Here is an 18,220-nt window from a genome sequence, read left to right as displayed (position 1 = left end):
ATGATACTCAAGACTGAACACACGACCTTCACAGCCTTCTACACATCATAAGGGAGATCTCATGGCACCTTCTCTCCATCTACCTGATGATCCTGAGGAACATTGGGATCTTCTTGTTTACAGTCCTGTGGAAGAAGAGGACAGGGACATCTCTCTGTTGTTGTCCTCTCACTGGATAGAACTAGAGGAAACACATACAGGGACTGAATTCATTCCTTACATACAGATAATTATAGGCCGTGTGTATTTAGTCCTGTCTATTACCTGGTGATGTGAGGGGCTGGGGATCCTCCATCATGACGTACTTGTACTGATCTGTGTGTCCTTCTAAATACTCCCACTCCTCCGTGGAGAAATAGACGGTGACATCCTGACACCTTATAGGAACCTGACACATACAATGATACCGTCATCCCCCGATCCCTCCATAGCGTTACTGTACAATGTCCCAGCATTCCCAGCAGTGTCACCTCTCCAGTCAGCAGCTCAATAATCTTGTAGGTGAGTTCTAGGATCTTCTGGTCATTGATGTCCTCATGTATCAGGGGGTGAGGTGGAGGCCCCGTGATTGGGCTCAGGGGTCTTCCCCATCCCTCAGACACAGGGGCCTGACAGCGCTCACTAGAGATCTTCTTCACTACTGTGTAATCCTGGTTATGGAGAGACACATGAATAAACCTCCCTACAGACATTTCCAGAGTCCTCACCTCTCCAGTTCTGTCCATCTGTTATTCCCATAGATAAGAATGATGTAATGTGATGTCATCAGAATCTCTCACCTCTCCAGTAAGCCGGAAGAGGATCTCTAGGGTGAGGTGTAATATCCTCTCCGCCATCTTGTCCCTATCTCGAGCCATCCTTGGTGGTTCAATTAGGAAAATTCATCTCCAGTGAGAAGATCCGATTCCAATATTGTAGGGATCTGAATAATAATACAGAATACTTTTTATTTCTATGGCATCAACATATTCCTCAGCACTTTACAATTTATAGGGAGCTTGTACAAACAACATAAGACATTATAGACTGACACATACTTCAACGCATACCAAGAAGAGTGACGTCCTGTTCATAAGCTCACAATCTATGAGGAAATAAGGGTAACCCAAAAGGTAACACTAAAGTGCTTTTCTTCTAAGGTCCTTCCATCAATATAATAAATAGGCATTCATACATTTCTGGATGAACCAGTCACCAGCCAGTATTTGTGCATGCACAGGTACAAAGTAATACTGATTGCTTGGAAGAGAGAACAGGGGACACTTAGTTAGATTAGTGAGGTGATAGGCAAGTCTAAAGAAATGTGTTTCTAGGGCACGCTTGAAACTGTGAATACTGGTCATTAACCTGATTGTCTTGGGTAGTGCATTCCAGAAAACTGGTGCAGCAAGAGAGAAGTCCTAGAGGCGCGAGTGGTAAGTTCGGATTATAGAGGATGTTAATCTTAGGTAATTAGTGAAACAGAGAGGGCAGGAAGATGTGCCTATGTAACATCATAAAGATCCCATGTAAGAAATCTCCGGAGCTGTTACCGGCTTCACATGATCACTACATCCAGTCATGGCCCTGTCCTGCCCCCGGTATAACACACAGTCCCATTATAGTCACGTACAGAGATTTATCACACAATATTTCCAATCCAGCACCAAAACCACAGAACGAATCTAAAAGAAAAATCTAATTATGTCTTTTGGAATGGATCAACACAAAAACACCTAAACAGGCTCAGTACTGAAGGTGTTAATGGTTTGCAGTAATGGGAAATTTCAACATACCTCCAAATGTAAAGCTATTTGGCTGTTCTGTGCGCACAGGACCTGTGATGGTGTCACAGTCATGTGATCAGTTTCATGGTGGGGAGGAGTGAGCCAGGGATCACATGATCAGTTACCTCTGTGTGTGCAGGACTCTGCTGTGCTGGCTGTAGCAGAGTCGTGTGCGTGCAGAGAGGTGCTGTGTTTGTAATTGCATGATAAAAGCTTTATCTTCTGTATATCAGAACTGTGAGTGACTTGCCATGTGATTTTAGCAACAAATTTATTTACCGTGATTCGAAAGTATTTCAAAGGGTCACAAGGGCACTGTGTGTGGTAGCCTGGCAGCTTTTATAATAAGGCTTCCATGGAAAGGCCACTTAGTTTTCCCGATCCTAGGGGTTCCTCTGGCCTTCATCATTTGTACTTGGGCCCCTGGGTTAGGACCACAGCATAGGCTGATGGCTGGTGGAGCAATCTGGCGGAAAGAAAGGTTGTCATGCAGGATTGATACAAAGAGGTCAAGTCAGGGGACAGAACCAGAAAGCAAGTGGGTAGTCAAAATACAAGTCGAAGTCAGAATTTAGAATGATCCAAATGACCCCACAGGAAAAAATAGCAGAGATGTGGACCAGGAAATTTGAACTTAGTAACTGGCAGTGCAGAACACAAACCCAGGGTTAACCAGAAGGAAGCAACTGACAGCACTGGCGGTAGAGGTCATAGATCCTTGAGAAACCAAAGAGGAGGGACGAGGAATACACACACCAGGCCCAACAGAGGCAGGGGAACACTATCAGTTTCATTAGCTCCTCCGCCTGTAAACTGAAAATGCTGATAGGCTGATTCTTAACAAACTGAGCAAGGCCTGGATTGGCCCAGATTTCTTAACCCCAACGGATGACATCAGTGGAAAATAAAGCCAATTCAAATGTAGGGTAATCAGGAGGCCTTCACTCAAAATCAAAATCTTTATGGGGTCATCAGGCGTCCCTCACTCAAAATTTTTCCAGGGTCATCAGGCTACCCTACTGCTTAATTTTTCCACCGTGCGCATGAGGCCTACGTCCACAATTTTTATACATATAATTATATATACTCCATATGGGTTAATTTTTTCAGCCATTGCACTTAATGCATAGGCTTTACCAGTCTAGTAGTCCCACTTCTTTAAAAATGGGAAAAAAATGTTTTCTAAGGCTCATCAAAATGTGTGTTCCAGGGTGAATTGAAGTCCCTCCTAATTTTTGGCAGCCCCTGCACTTAGTACAAAGATTTTATTAGTCTAGGATTTCCACTACTTAACAATTTTAACAGAATATGTTTGAGGCCCTCTTCCTTGTTCCGGAGTCACTCTTCTAATTTTTGGCATTTCTCATAGGGTTTGTGAATTTCAGAGTCCCTCCTTCATAAATTAAACAGAATGTGCCTGACCATGTCACACACACACCACATGTCCAAATAAGATAGTAAAATATTAAAATTACATTTGTTAGTGACTACCAGTGAGTGTACCGTAGTTTTAGTTCCCCCTCTATTTCATCTACTGTAGTCACAGACAACGGTTAATACAGTGAGGGATGGCTTAAGGGTTGGAGAAGGCTTTTGCTACTTTCTTTAATTTTACCTTATATACAAGTCATTATGCAGGAATTTTTTTTCCTGCAAAATCCATTTTCCTCAATTTTTTTTTAAAGAGAAGACTGGAAAGAATTATTGATTCTCCAGGAAAAATGAAGTTGTAACTTAACGGTCACAAGATTTAATATTTTAATAATTTTATAAGGACCTACAAATTTAGGTGCAAACTTCCTAGACGTGACCTTCCTAGCGCAGCTTTCTTGAGGACCATCACACAAAATCCCCTAACCTAAAGACAGGAGCCTTCCAACGTCTGTAGTCAGCACCTCTTTTTTTACCTGGTTATTAGCTACCAAAAGACCCCTCTTGATCTCTCTCCAGACTTTAATTAATCAGAAAGAAAATCTCTCCTTCTTTGGTACCGACTGTACGTAACTCTGAAAAGTTCACAAACACTGGATGAAAACTCCTGAAGCAAAAAAACCAAGGTCCCAGTAGATATAGAGGTACAGTTTTTTAAAGCAAACTCAGCAAGGGGGAGAAACGCAACACAGTCTTTCTGATTATAGGAAGCAAAACATTTCAAATAGGTTGAACCAAGAGGTGAGCACTTTCTGTTTGACTATTAGTCTCGGAATGATAACCTGAGGAAAAAGACAGCTTGATACCCATTCTGAAGCAAAAACTACGCCAAAAGCTAGCCAGAAATTGAACCTCTATAAATAATGTTTTTAAAAACACTATACAATGTATTTTTGCTAAAACTGTCAACCACCACCCACACAACTGTATTATCACCAGAGTTAGGCAAATCAGTGACAAAGTTCATGGACAAGTGAGTCGAGGGCTGTGACGGAACATCGTTAAGGAAGAGATAACCCATTGGAGCCTGATGAGAGACTTTAGCCCTGGCACAGACTCTGCATTTATGGACATACGCTTCAATATACTTACAAGCATTTTGCCACCAAAAGGACTTAGAAAGGAATCTCCAAGTGGCAGAAGAACCCAGATGTCCAGCTAAAATGGAATCAGGACACTTCATTGAGAAGATCTACTAGTAAAGAGGGCATAAAAACTTTGTTTATAGTAAAAACCTTCCAGTGAACTGTCCTGAGCATCCTGGATGCGCTGCGATCTACCCCCAAAGCACCAACTATTACCTACTCACTAAGAATCTTGACTGGATTCTGTCCCTCAACTTTGAAGCAAAGCTACAGGACAAAAAGTAAGCCTTAACCTTCTTAGATTTGGGATAAATAATGGCAAAATCAAACCTGGCAAAAAAAGAACCCACTAAGCCTGTCTGGGTTTAAGCATTCAGTAGCGTAATATAAAACAGATTCTTATGATCTGTAAAGACAGTCACCTTATGTCTTGCCCCCTTAATCCAATGTCTCCATTGCCAGAAGTTCTCAATCATTTATATCGTAATTAGACTCTTCTTGAGAGAACTTCTGGGAAAAGAATCACAAGGATGTAGATACCCATCTTTTTCAGTGAAAGAACATCTCTCATCCCAATAGCAGAAGCGTCTACCGAGATAAAGGCAGAACGACCGCGGATTGGCTGAGATCAGGAGCTATAGAGAAAGATGTATTGAGAGCAGAAAAAGCATTTACCACCTTGGCTGACCAAGAAGAAAAATCTGTTCCATTTTTAGTCATGTCAGGTAAAGGCTTGGCTTTGACAGAAACATGCTTAATGAACTCAGAAAAATTTACAAAGCCAAGAAATTTCTGTAACACTTTCAGGTTACTCAGTTGAGCCCATTCAAGGACAGCTTGCACCTTAATGGGGTCCATCCAAAACACCGATGCTGAAACCAAATGTGCTAAGAACTGGACCTACTGCATTTCAAATTGAATTTTTTTCCAGTTAAGCAAATCAATGGTCGTCACGTAGAACTTGAAAAACCTGTGTGACATGCTCATGATGCACATCCTGAGTATGCAAGCAAATCAATATGTTATCCAGACAAATTACTGTAAATCTACCCACCAGAGAGAAAAAATTGTGGCGCTCAGCCACATATTGGGACTAAGGTCCTGCAGTACACAAAGCGCCCAAGAATCAGCTTAGTGCTTTAATAGCGCTACTTTGGCACTATCCTAATTTCATTAGCCTGTGGAATCGCTTTATACCCTCACTGCACCACTGTGCTCTATCTCGGTTAAGCACTATAATTTAAGCGATATATGATTAAGACCCTGGCAGGGTCGAAACGTCACTTACAATCGCATTTGTGAATCTGATCCCTGGCTTAATATTTCTATCACAATAAATGAATTCTTTATGCAAGTTATTCCACTTGAGTGTGCGGTGAACATTAATCCTATTGACACGGGGCCTTTGGTCCGTTACACCAGCACCTCAGAAATTCACACAGTGTGCACGCTAATCCATTTATCTTATTTGGATTATGGCGGATCAGGGAGTATACTGTTTATTTTTTCATTTTCTTTTTTTTCAGGGGAATGAGGGCTTCAGGGAGTTAGGTGTATATGGTGAGTATGTACTCTATGTTCTATGTTGTATGTACTGTATGTGTACTGTATGTTATATGTACTGTTGTGTTTGTGTTTTTTCACTATTGTAGTCAGTCGCCTGACGATGGGACTATGCTCTCATCATCATATCTGGATGGGAGCAGTAGTCCCATCCGATGACTGACTACAATCAGTCACTATCGTCACATGGGGACAGACAGACACAGACAGTCACACAGACAGACACACAAACAATATTTACCAGATCTATCATACGCCCAGCATCCATTCCCATGCAACAATAGGACTCCATTTTCAAGATGGTGACTTCTTCCATGATAATGACACTCCACCCACACACTTCCTTCTTGTGACATCACTTCCCTCTGCGTTTTTTACACCCAAATCTGCACCAAATACGCAGCAAAACCGCTATTCATTTTACATCTGCAGTTTTGCTGCAGATTTGACTGACTCAATGGAAGGCAATGGGTGCAGAAACACTGTAGATCCGCAAAATGACTTGACATGCTGCGGAAAAAAAAACGCAGCGTTTCTGCACGGATTTTTCTGCAGCATGTGCACAAGAAATCTCCATTTCCCATAGGTTTACATTGGCTGTGCACTACACTGCGGATTTGATGCGAATCCATGAGGCAAAAAAACGCTGCGTATTCTCAATACAATCCGCAATGTGTGCAACGTGAAGCCTTATTCTTCAGGTCGGTACAATTGCAGCAATACCTCATTTGGCGCTTTTATCCAATAAAAACCATTGTATAGAAAAAATGATAATTTTTGCATCGTTTTATTCTGAGAGCTATAACTTTTTTATTTTTCCGCTGATGGAGCTGTATCATGGCTTGATTTTTGCGGGACAAGATGACGTTTTCAGCGGTACCATGTTTATTTATAGCTCTCTTTTTTATAGTGTTTTATTCCACTTTTTGTTCGGCAGTATGATGATAAAGCATTGTTATTTGCATTGTTTTTTTATTTTTTTAAGGTTCTCACTAAAGGGGTTAACTAGTGGGACAGTTTTATAGGTTGGGTCATTGCGGATGTGGCAATACCAAAAATGTGCACTTTTCTTATTTATATATTTTTTTCATTCAAATATTTATTTAGAGATACAATATATTTTGATTTTTTTCTAGTATTTTTTATTTGTTTAAAATATTTTTCCAACTTTTTTACCTTGTCCCACTATGAGACAATCATTTTTTGCAAGCTGATCGCTTCTACAGCATGGGGATGCAGCAGAATCCCCATACTGTACAAACTGTCAACTCTTTACTGACAGACAAACTTGCTCATCATGCGCTGAGCATGATCAGCAAGTTTCTTACGTCTAGTGACCCGGATGTGGTCCGACATCGGGTCACCATGGCAACGATCGGGACCCCGGAGCTCCGATCCAAAGGCAAAGGGCTGTGAGCCCACTGCTGGCTCCCGGAATTTTGCATTCGAGATCGATCGCAACATTCTGGGGGTTAAAGTTCCGGGTGTCAGCTGTCGAATCCGCAGAATCCATCCCTGGTCAAATAGGCCCAGTGCACATGGATGGATTATAACGTCTGATGTCAGAAAGAGGTTAAAGTTCCCTCCTTTTTTTAAGAAATTCATTCTTATTTTTAAAACATTGAACCAAGAAATGACCCGAACGACCACAGTATAAACAAAAATAAACTGATGCTTTGAGTTCTGTAGCCATCTAGGATCTCTGCACCCACCAATTTGTATAGGTTCACAAGTTTCAATTGATAGCAAGAAAGATGCCACTGAAATGCCTTTAAAACTGTCTCTATTTCTCAAGAGTCTATCTTAATGAACAGCAAGTGTCATAGCTTCCTCCAAGGACTTCAGCCAAGAACTGTAGACCAGCACAGGGTCGGACTAGCCCACCAGAGAATTCTCCGGTGGGCCCAGGCACTGACCCCTGCTGGCATGCTGGCCAGCAGCTGCCTAGGGCCCCCTGTTAGGCGTCGGGTTCCTGCCACTGCACAGCAGGAATCCAGAGCCTTGCACCCAGCGGTCTCCCATTCTTCTTCAGCCGCAGTGGAGCCTGCTCAGCAGATTTGTCGGTCCCAGCACTCTGCCCAGGCCAACTCCGTGGGTTTGCTTGCTGCTGCCACCTCTGGCACAGCTATGACAATGCATGCTGCTCAGCAGCGAGATTCTCCAGGGACTAAGTCCTCATGTCGGGCCACTGAGCATGCCCGTGGAGTGATCTCCCATTGGAGATCGAGGGTCACGTGCTCAGGTCGCGCTAGGATAGACTGTGTTTACAGACTATGAGGTGTGAGAGATGTATGCACGTATGAATGTATCTGGTGATTGACTCATTATGAAACCCCTACCCTTGGAACGCATGTGTTGTGCAGCCTAGCCTGCTAGCGCCCAGGCTTAGGTGTAGGTAGATAAGGGTCTGAGTCAGTCATTGGTCCTCACCAGTGATCCAGCACGCCTCAGTGCACGTGCTCCACACTCCTCTTCCAGCGTCTTTAGCGGCACTCGTGGCAGCGACGCCGCGCGCTCAGTTGGCCTAGAGGGACTCTAACCCCCGTGTCCTTGGGGTAGCGTTCTGTGGCCTTACACTGTGCGCTCTTTTAGCCGAGCTCTGTGAGCACAAACAGGCTCCGGCGTTTAAGTTCAGCGGTAGTGCGGCTCTGTGAAGCAACAGAGTCCGCCCCTGTACACACCGGGTGACGATAACCCGCGTGTGTTCTTATAGTATACCGCCATATAGCATCCGCCATTGCTGAGCAGCAGGTTACCACCCCTGCACGGTGGACCCCGGGCTGCGAACGCACCTTATTACCATCATTATTATTTGGTGGTTCCGCCAGCCCTAACATCCTAGCGCCAGGGTCTGGCTAGTAATGGCGGATGAACAGCGACTGCTGCAGTACATCCGGCAGCTGCAGGGCAGGTTGGCGGCTCTCGAGCGTTCAGCCTTAGCTGCGGATGTTACTGCAGTCGCAGTTCAGGCAGCCACAGAGGCTGTCTCCCGTGTGACCACAGCCATCCCTGCCCTGACTTTGTCCCACCTCCCGTTGCCCGAGAAGTTCTCGGGTGATAGTGCTTCTTGTAGGGGGTTCGTAAGCCAGTGCTCTATACAGCTGGAGCTGCTGGCCGCTCAATTACCCTCTGAGCGGGCTAAAGTGGGATTTATTATTTCCCTCTTGTCGGGCAGGGCTTTGGAGTGGGCCACACCGCTGTGGGAGCATGGTGATCATGTGGTGCAGAGTGTCTCGCGGTTCTTGGACACACTGAAGCAGGTCTTCCTGGGTCCACGAATCACCCATGACACCGCGCTCCGGCTACTGTCATTGTCACAGGGCTCGTCCATGGTCAGCCACTTTGCCATCCAATTCCGGACGCTGGCCTCAGAGTTAGAGTGGCCAGATAAGGTCCTCATTCCGGCATTCTGGAGAGGTTTGGCTGGCCATGTGAAGGACGCTTTGGCCACCAGGGAGATTCCCGCTACACTGGAGGAGCTTATCACTGTCTCCACCCGTATAGATCTTCGCTTTGCCGAGCGAAGGTTGGAGCGGGACCAGTGTAGGCAGAGGTTTAGGCTGGCACCTAGTTTTGCTAAACCTCTGGAATCTTCCGATCGGGCGTTCGAGCGTCAGGGGGCTTCCTGTGAGAGATCCAGGCCCCGGTCCGCTCGAGCTCCTGTGAGCTGTCATGTTTGCCGGCAGTCCGGTCACCTTGCCAACCAGTGCCCACAGCAGCGGGGAGAACGCTCGCGCCTAGTGGCCGTAGGAGGCGGCGCACTAGAATCAGCGACGTTTTCCTCCAAGCTGTCCTTTAAGGGGACACTTGAGTTTGATTCTTCCACTCTGGCGGTGGAGGTTTGCGTGGATTCCGGGGCAGAGGGCAATTTTATGTCGTCAGCCTTCGCTCAACGGCATGCTATACCCCTGGTTATGATATCTACACCAGTCACCGTCAGAGTGGTGAACGGCGCCACTCTACCCTCACAGATAACCCACCAGACCGTCCCCTTGTTACTCTCAGTGGCTCCATCTCATCAGGAGCCAATATCCCTCCTCGTCATGCCCGAGGGTATTGACCAGGTACTTCAAGGGGTCCCCTGGCTGCGGTACCACTCCCCCCATATAGAGTGGTCCTCAGGGAGGATTATTGGGTGGAATAAATCATGTGAGGGTAGATGTCAGAGGGAGTGCGTTCAGGTTGCCTCCACCGAGGTTCCCGCTGATCTCTCCTCGCTCCCCAAACACTATCAACAGTATGCGGACGTGTTCTCCAAAAAGGCGGCGGAGACCCTATGACTGTCCTATTGACCTCTTGCCTGGTGCTGAGCCTCCCCGGGGTCGAGTCTATCCCCTATCTCTCCCGGAGACAGAGGCCATGTCTCAATACATCAGGGAGAATCTGGCAAGAGGATTCATTAGGAAGTCAGTGTCACCAGCGGGGGCGGGATTTTTCTTCGCCCAGAAGAAGAGTGGGGAACTACGTCCTTGCATTGATTACAGGGGTCTTAATGCCATCACCGTTAAGAATAAGTATCCTTTGCCCCTGATATCAAAGCTGTTTGATAGGCTACGGGGAGTGAGGGTGTTTTCCAAACTTGATCTGCGGGGGGCTTACAACCTGATTCGCATCCGTGATGGGGACGAATGGAAGACGGCATTTAACACCAGGGATGGGCACTATGAATACCTGGTGATGCCCTTCGGCCTCTGTAATGCCCCGGCCGTCTTCCAAGACTTTGTGAACGATATCTTCTGGGATATTCTTACCACCTCGGTTTTAGTCTATCTGGATGATATTCTCATCTACTCTCCAGATATTGACTCCCACCGGAGAGATGTTTGCAAAGTTTTCGATCGCCTGCGGGAAAACTCCCTCTATGCCAAGTTGGAGAAGTGTGTGTTTGAGCAGGAGTCCTTGCCTTTCCTGGGCTATATCATCTCCGCCCGGGGATTGGCCATGGATCCTGCCAAGCTACAGGCGGTGATGGATTGGCAGGAACCTCATTCTCTCAAAGCGATGCAGCACTTTATGGGGTTCATAAATTATTATCGCCAATTCATTCTCCACTTCTCGACTTTGGTAGCACCCTTGGTGGCCCTCACAAGAAGGGTGCAAATCCCAAGTTGTGGTCGGAACCGGTCTCCAAGGCCTTCTCCTCCATTAAGTCCCATTTCGCTAGCACTCCCATTCTACATTGCTCCCATGTAGATAAGCCCTTCATTCTGGAAATGGATGCCTCTTCCGTCGGTGCTGGAGCGGTCCTGTTTCAGAAGGACACGCAAGCATCCATGCTTCTTTTTCTCCAAGACCTTCACACCGGCGGAGATGAATTATGCCATTGGGGACAGGGAGTTGCTAGCGATGAAGTTGGCCTTCTCGGAGTGGAGACACCTCCTGGAGGAGCCTCGCCACCCTTTCCAGGTGTTCACCGACCACAAAAACTTGGTGTATTTGCAAACAGCCCAGCGGCTAAACTCTCGCCAGGCCAGATGGTCTTTGTTCTTTTCCCGGTTCCACTTCACCCTCCATTTTCTCTCCAGGGAGAACGTTCGGGCCGATGCTCTCTCCCGCTCCGTGGTGTCATCAGAGGAAGAGGAGGAGGAGCCTCGACTGATTGTCCCGAGAGCCTGAGGACTGTGGCTCCGGTTGCCCTTGAGCAGTACCTCCGGGCAAGACATTTGTCCCTGCCCGTCTGCGACCGGAGGTCCTCTCTTGGGCTCACTCATCCAGGGTGGGTGGACATTTCGGAAAACGGACCTCTGAGCTTTTGGCGAGGACGTACTGGTGGCCGCATATGGACCGTGACTTCAGGGACTATATTCAGGCGTGCGTCTCTTGCGCCCAGAATAGGTCCTCTCGGCAGCGGCCCGCTGGGATTTTTTTTCCTCTGCCGCTAGCGGACAGGCCCTGGGAGATGGTCGGTATGGACTTTGTGGTGGGGCTACCCAAGTCCAGTGGCAGCACGGTCATTTGGGTTGTCACCGACCATTTCTCTAAGATGGTGCACTTGGTACCTCTCTCCTGGTTACCTTCTGCACGGGGCCTGGCAGTGTTGTTCATTAAGCACGTTTTCCGCCTGCATGGCATGCCGAACAAGATTGTCAGTGACCGGGGTCCTCAGTTTGCATCCCGGTTTTGGAGAGAGCTTTGTTCCCTGCTCAGCATTGAACTGAATCTCTCCTCGGCCTATCATCCAGAGACAAACGGGTTGGTAGAGAGAGCCAACCAGACCCTGATCACATATCTTCGACATTTTGTCTCGGCCAGGCAGGACGACTGGGCATCCTTGCTGCCGTGGGCAGAGTTCGCTTTGAACAATGCTGTGGCCGACTCCACCGGTCAGACCCCATTCCTCCTAAATTACGGTCAGCACCCGCGCGTTCCTGTGCCCATGCCCGTGTCATCCACCGACTCCAGGGTGGCATACTGGGAGGTGGAGGCACTCGACATTTGGGATCGCACCCAGGATGCTATCCGGGCTTCCAAGGAGAGAATGAGGACCTCCGCTGACGCACACCGGCACCCTGCTCTGACTTTTGCCCCTGGCGACTTGGTGTGGCTCTCCGCCCGAAACATCAGGCTGCGGTGGGAGTCTGCTAAGTTCGCACCGCACTACATTGGCCCCTTCAAGGTCCTTGAGCAGATCAGCTCTGTGGTCTACCGTCTGGCCCTTCCACCACATTTGGCTATCTCTGATACATTCCACGTGTCCCTCCTAAAGCCTGTTCATTTGTCCCGGTTCTCCGAGTCATCTGCCGGGACATCAGACTTGTCTTCGGATGAGTTTGAGGTCAATGCCATCGTGGGATGCAAGGTGAAGTGGGGAAAAAAGTTTTATTTGGTGGATTGGAAGGGTCATGGTCCAGGGGCTCTGATCTGGGAGCCAGTGGAGAACATCCACGCTCCGCTCCTCATTGCGGCGTTTGAGCATAGCGAGGCTCAGAGGGGAGGGGGCCCTGGGGGGGGTGGTGTTAGGCGTCGGGTTCCTGCCACTGCACAGCAGGAATCCAGAGCCTTGCACCCAGCGGTCTCCCATTCTTCTTCAGCCGCAGTGGAGCCTGCTCAGCAGATTCGTCAGTCCCGGCGCTCTGCCCAGGCCAACTCCGTGGGTTTGCTTGCTGCTGCCACCTCTGGCACAGCTATGACAATGCATGCTGCTCAGCAGCGAGATTCTCCAGGGACTAAGTCCTCATGTCGGGCCACTGAGCATGCCCGTGGAGTGATCTCTCATTGGAGATCGAGGGTCATGTGCTCAGGTCCTGCTCGTGTTCGGATTGGCCCATCCGAGAAGCCAGGAAGGTCCCAGATGCCCGTGGCTGTAAAAGGTTCGCATGGCCACTCGCCCATGCGATAGGAAACACTGTATTTACAGACTATGAGGTGTGAGAGATGTATGCACGTATGAATGTATCTGGTGATTGACTCATTATGAAACCCTTACCCTTGGTACGCATGTGTTGTGCAGCCTAGCCTGCTAGCGCCCAGGCTTAGGTGTAGGTAGATAAGGGTTTGAGTCAGACATTGGTCCTCACCAGTGATCTAGCATGCCTCAGTGCATATGCTCCACACTCCTCTTCCAGAGTCTTTAGCGGCGCTCATGGCAGTGACGCCGCGCGCTCAGTGGGCCTAGAGGGACTCTAACCCCGTGTCCTTGGGGTAGCGTTCTGTGGCAATACACCGTGCGCTCTTTTAGCCGAGCTCTGTGACCACAAACAGGCTCTGGCGTTTATGTTCAGCGGTAGTGCGGCTCTGTGAAGCAACAGAGTCCGCCCCTGTACACACCGGGTGACGATAACCCACGTTTGCTCTTATAGTATACCGCCATATAGCATCCGCCATTGCTGAGCAGCAGGTTATCACCCCTGCACGGTGGACCCCGGGCTGCGAACGCACCTTATTACCATCTTTATTATTTGGTGCTTTCCGCCAGCCCTAACACCCCCACTGCTCCAGGGGCCCCCAGCCAGTGGCTATGGGGCCCCTGAGTCAAGGGGTCCGCCCTGTGCCAGCGGAGTAGAAGTGGGTGTTAGGCGTCAGGTTTCTGCGTCTGCTTTGCAGGAATCCAGAGCCTCACATTCTGTGGTCCCCTGCTGTCTTTCTACTGCAGAGATTACTTTGCAGCAGACCGCTCCAGAGACTACGTCCCTCTGTGCTCCTACTAAGCATGCTCACGAGACGATCTCCCATTGGAGATCAGGAGTCATGTGTCCAGGTCCTGTTCAAGATCTCATTGGTCCATCTCGGAGATCTGGAAGGTCCCGCACGGCTATATAAAGTGCACATGGCCGTTCCGGCATGCGCTAGTATAGACTATACTGCTATGTGTGAATGGTGACGGATGTATGATTCTTGTGACTGACTTCTTCCCTCTGATATTACGCATGTAGTTAGGGAATTAGTTCAGTAGTCTGCGCCAGTCTGTGGCAAGCCTTAGGCCACTGTGCACACTGCACCTCTGTGCTAGCGTCCGACATAGCGCCTGCTTTGTAGCTGTGTCATCCAGCGACAGTGTCCTGCGCCGCGCTGCAGTTGCAGCCCTTCTTGGCATTCGCAGTAGCGACACCGCACACACGGTAGGTCTAGACGGACGCAGTCCCTCTGTCTTAGTTCCTGCTCCTGTGACCTTATATTGTGTGTGCATTTACCTGAGGCCTGTGACTCTAACAGGCTCAGCCTTTTGTATGTTTTTGTTGCGGCGCCTCTGTGTGTGAACAGAGCCCGCTCTGTGCACTTTGGGTGAAGTTGAACCCGTGCGCATTATATCGCCATATTACTCGTCTGCCATTACTCAGCAGCGGTTGTAACAGCTACTGCACGGTGGACCCCGAGCGGCGAATGCACTTTATTATTTTTATTTAGTGCGTTGCGCCGTTCCTAACAACGGGTGACAGGAAGCCACGTCTGTCCCCGCTGCTAAAGAGAACTGAATATTCACGTTTCCCCACACCCCCATAGGCGTGGAGAAGAGTGAATACAATTTCTCTTTAATAGCGGGCAGCTTTAGCTGCAGGCTGCAGCTAGCACTGCCCACATGTAAAGCCCCACCACCACCGCACCACACACACGCACGCACGCACGCAGACAGACACACAGCACACTCACCTCTCTGCAAGTTCCCTGTGTCAGGGGCACCGCACTGCAGTTGCTCACTGAGCCAGTGCGCGTGTCCTGAGTACAAAAACTGTGCTCAAAGACACCTGTGGAGCGGGGCAGCAGCAGTGAAGATGTGTACTTCAGACTAATAGGACCTGAAGCACGTGACTGCTGGGGGCGTGGCCTAAGCTCCACAGAGCTATGAGCTGAGGAAAACTCCTACAAAGGTAACTACGGGACAAGTTACCAAGGGGCATAGACAAAGACATAAACCAGATCAAGCCGGGGTCAAAACACGAGATAGCAGGACAGTACCAAAGGGTTAGACAGAGCGGATAATCAGGACGTAGCGTTAGATCAGAAAACCAGAACGGGCAATAGATGGTACAATAGGGGCAAACGGTAATGGAGTAACGATAGCCAAGCCAGGAGGTCAGAACTGGAGAAGACAATAGTACCAAAACGTGAGACAGAGAACGGAGTGAGGGGACAGACCAGGTCATACACGGGGATCAAACAAGCAAAGCAGTATACACGCACAGCAGGGGTCAGACACACAGCCAGAATAACAGTATAGCTGACAGGGAATCTTAGTCTGGAGTGAGTATAAATACCCCTCCCAGATCCAAAGGGAGGCCAGCAAAATTAACCCTGAGAAGACAGGACATTAACCATGTCCTAACCATGACAGTACCCCCTCTTAATGTGGGGCCACTGGACCCCCAGGTTTCTCAGGGTATCTGGCATGAAAAGCCCGCACCAGTCGATCAGCGTGCACCGAACTGGCCGGAACCCATGACCGATCCTCAACGGAATATCCCTTCCAATGAATAAGGTACTGAAGTCCCCGGCGCACCCACCGCGAATCAATGATGCGCCCCACCTTGTACTCCAGATGACCCTCTACCAATACTGGTGGAGCCACGGATGAGGGATCTTCTCTAACTGTCCCCACAGGTTTTAATAGGGACCTGTGGAAGACGTTAGATATTTTGAAGGAGGTGGGCAACTGTAATCTGTATGCCACCAGGTTGATCACCTCTACAATCTTGTATGGGCCAATAAATTTGGGGCCCAACTTCATAGAGGGTATCTTAAGTTTGATGTTACTGGTGGACAACCAGACTTTTTCCCTCACTGTTAACGCAGGACCCAACCCCCTCCTCTTGTCCGCAAAATGTTTGTACTTCTTCTGGGCTTTGGAGATGTTCCCATGCACCTCCCTCCAGAGGGTTTTTAGCTGTTGTACCATCCCTCGGCACCAGGGCAATCCGAATCCATACGGGAAAATTCCCCAAACTGCGGAACAAACCCATAATTGACCTGAAAGGGAGACTTTCCGGTAGACTGATTAATACGACAGTTGAATGCAAATTCTGCCATGGGTAATACCTCACACCAGTCTTCCTGTCTGGAGGAGGCCAGGCATCTCAGAATCTGCTCCAACGACTGGTTGGTGCATTCAGTCTGTCCATTGGATTCCGGGTGATAGGCAGAGGAGAATGACAACATGACCCCCAACTTCATACAAAACGCTCTCCAAAACCTGGCCACAAATTGCACACCCCTGTCCAACACCACGTTCACAGGCACTCCATGCAACTGAACAATGTGCTGTATAAACAAGCAGGCCAAGGTTTCAGCAGATGGTAACGCAGGTAAAGGCACAAAGAGGGCTTGCTTAGAAAATCTATCAACCACTACCCATACCACTGAGTTGCCCTTGGAAGATGGAAGATTAGTGATAAAGTCCATGGACAGGTGTGTCCATGGTTTTTCCGGAATTGGCAAAGGCACCAATTCCCCGGCTGGCCGGACCTGAGAGCTTTTAGAGCGAGCGCACACCCCACAAGAATTTGCAAACCTTTTTATATCAGTACCCATAGAGGGCCACCAAAACCCCCTAGCTACTGCCCCCCGGGTAGCTGCAATACCAGGGTGTGCACTTAACACAGAATCATGAAATTCTTGAAGGATTGTGAGATGGAATTGTTCGAGTACAAACAATTTACCTGGGGGTTTATTCCTGGGAGCTTGTGCTTCCAGAATCTCTCTCTGTAACTCAGAGGAGATTTTGGCTACAACAACTCCCGGTTGAAGAATAGAGGAAGGAGGTTCTGGAGGGGACACAGAATCAAAACTTCGGGATAAGGCATCCGCCTTTACATTTTTAGACCCTGGTTGGAACGTGATGGTAAAATGAAATCGAGAAAAAAAAAGTGCCCACCCAGCCTGTCTGGGAGTCAGTCTCTTAGCAGACTCGATATAGGCCAGGTTTTCATGATCAGTGATGACTGTAATGGGATGAGCGGCCCCCTCCAAAAAATGCCTACATTCTTTGAAGGCCAATTTAACCGCTAACAATTCCCTGTTACCGACATCATAGTTTCTCTCGACCGAAGAGAACTTCTTAGAGAAAAAGGCACAGGGTTTGAGGTTAGTCAGGGTAGAGGGGCCCTGTGACAAAACTGCCCCCACCCCCACCTCCGAAGCGTCGACCTCGACGATAAAAGGTCTTGACTAATCGGGTTGTACCAACACAGGGGCTGTGGTAAAACACTTCTTTAATGTAAGGAAGGAATTTTTTGCGCCACGGACCAATTCTTTACATCTGCCCCTTTAAAAGTGAGGTCCGTCAAGGGTTTCACCACCTGCGAGAACCCTTTAATTAACTTTCTATAATAATTAGCGAAGCCCAGAAATCGCTGCAACCCCTTCAGGTCATGAGGCTGCACCCAATCGGTAATGGCCTGAATCTTCCCTGGATCCATGCGGAATCCCTCCCCGGATACAATTACACCCAGAAAAGATGGTTCTTGCATAAAAAATGAGCACTTCTCCAGCTTAGCATACAAGTGGTTCTCCCGGAGTCTCATAAGAACCGTATGTAGATGGTGTAAGTGTGACTGACTGTCCTCAGAGTATAGAGTATATCAAGATGTCATCCAGGTAAATGACTACATAATGCCCAATCAAGTCAAAAAAAAACAACAAGTTCTGAAAAACAGCAGGAGCGTTAGTGAGGCCGAAGGGCATAACCAGGTTTTCAAACAGCCCCTCAGTTGTCAGGAACGCTGTTTTCCATTTGTCCCCCTCCCGGATCCTTATAAGGTTATAAGCCCCTCGTAGATCAAGCTTAGAAAACCATTTGGCCCCCGTGAGTTGGTTGCATGGATCAGGAATCAACAGGAGAGGGTACGTGTTCTTAACAGTAATTTTGTTCAGTTCCAGAAAGTCGAGGCACGGTCGCAACCCACCATCTTTTTTCCTTACAAAGAAAAACCCCGCTACCACGTG

At 48.3% G+C, this 18,220-nt stretch overlaps 1 protein-coding gene across 1 annotated transcript in view; it reads right to left on the bottom strand.

Moving 5' to 3' along the window:
- Window positions 1-18,220, bottom strand: part of LOC141070694 (uncharacterized) — a 177,651-nt gene that overhangs the window by 120,002 nt on the left and 39,429 nt on the right. Inside the window, exons 8-10 of the mRNA XM_073559571.1 lie at window positions 471-644; window positions 265-388; window positions 84-181 (exon numbers count right to left, since the gene is read on the bottom strand). Coding sequence (XP_073415672.1) covers window positions 84-181; window positions 265-388; window positions 471-644 — 396 coding nt within the window. The remainder of the gene's footprint in view (window positions 1-83; window positions 182-264; window positions 389-470; window positions 645-18,220) is intronic.

The sequence above is a fragment of the Dendrobates tinctorius genome, unplaced genomic scaffold (genome assembly GCF_039654945.1).
Source record: "Dendrobates tinctorius isolate UK_male_01 unplaced genomic scaffold, ASM3965494v1 ptg000014l, whole genome shotgun sequence".
Taxonomy (NCBI): domain Eukaryota; kingdom Metazoa; phylum Chordata; class Amphibia; order Anura; family Dendrobatidae; genus Dendrobates; species Dendrobates tinctorius.
This window is presented reverse-complemented; position numbering and strand designations above follow the sequence as displayed.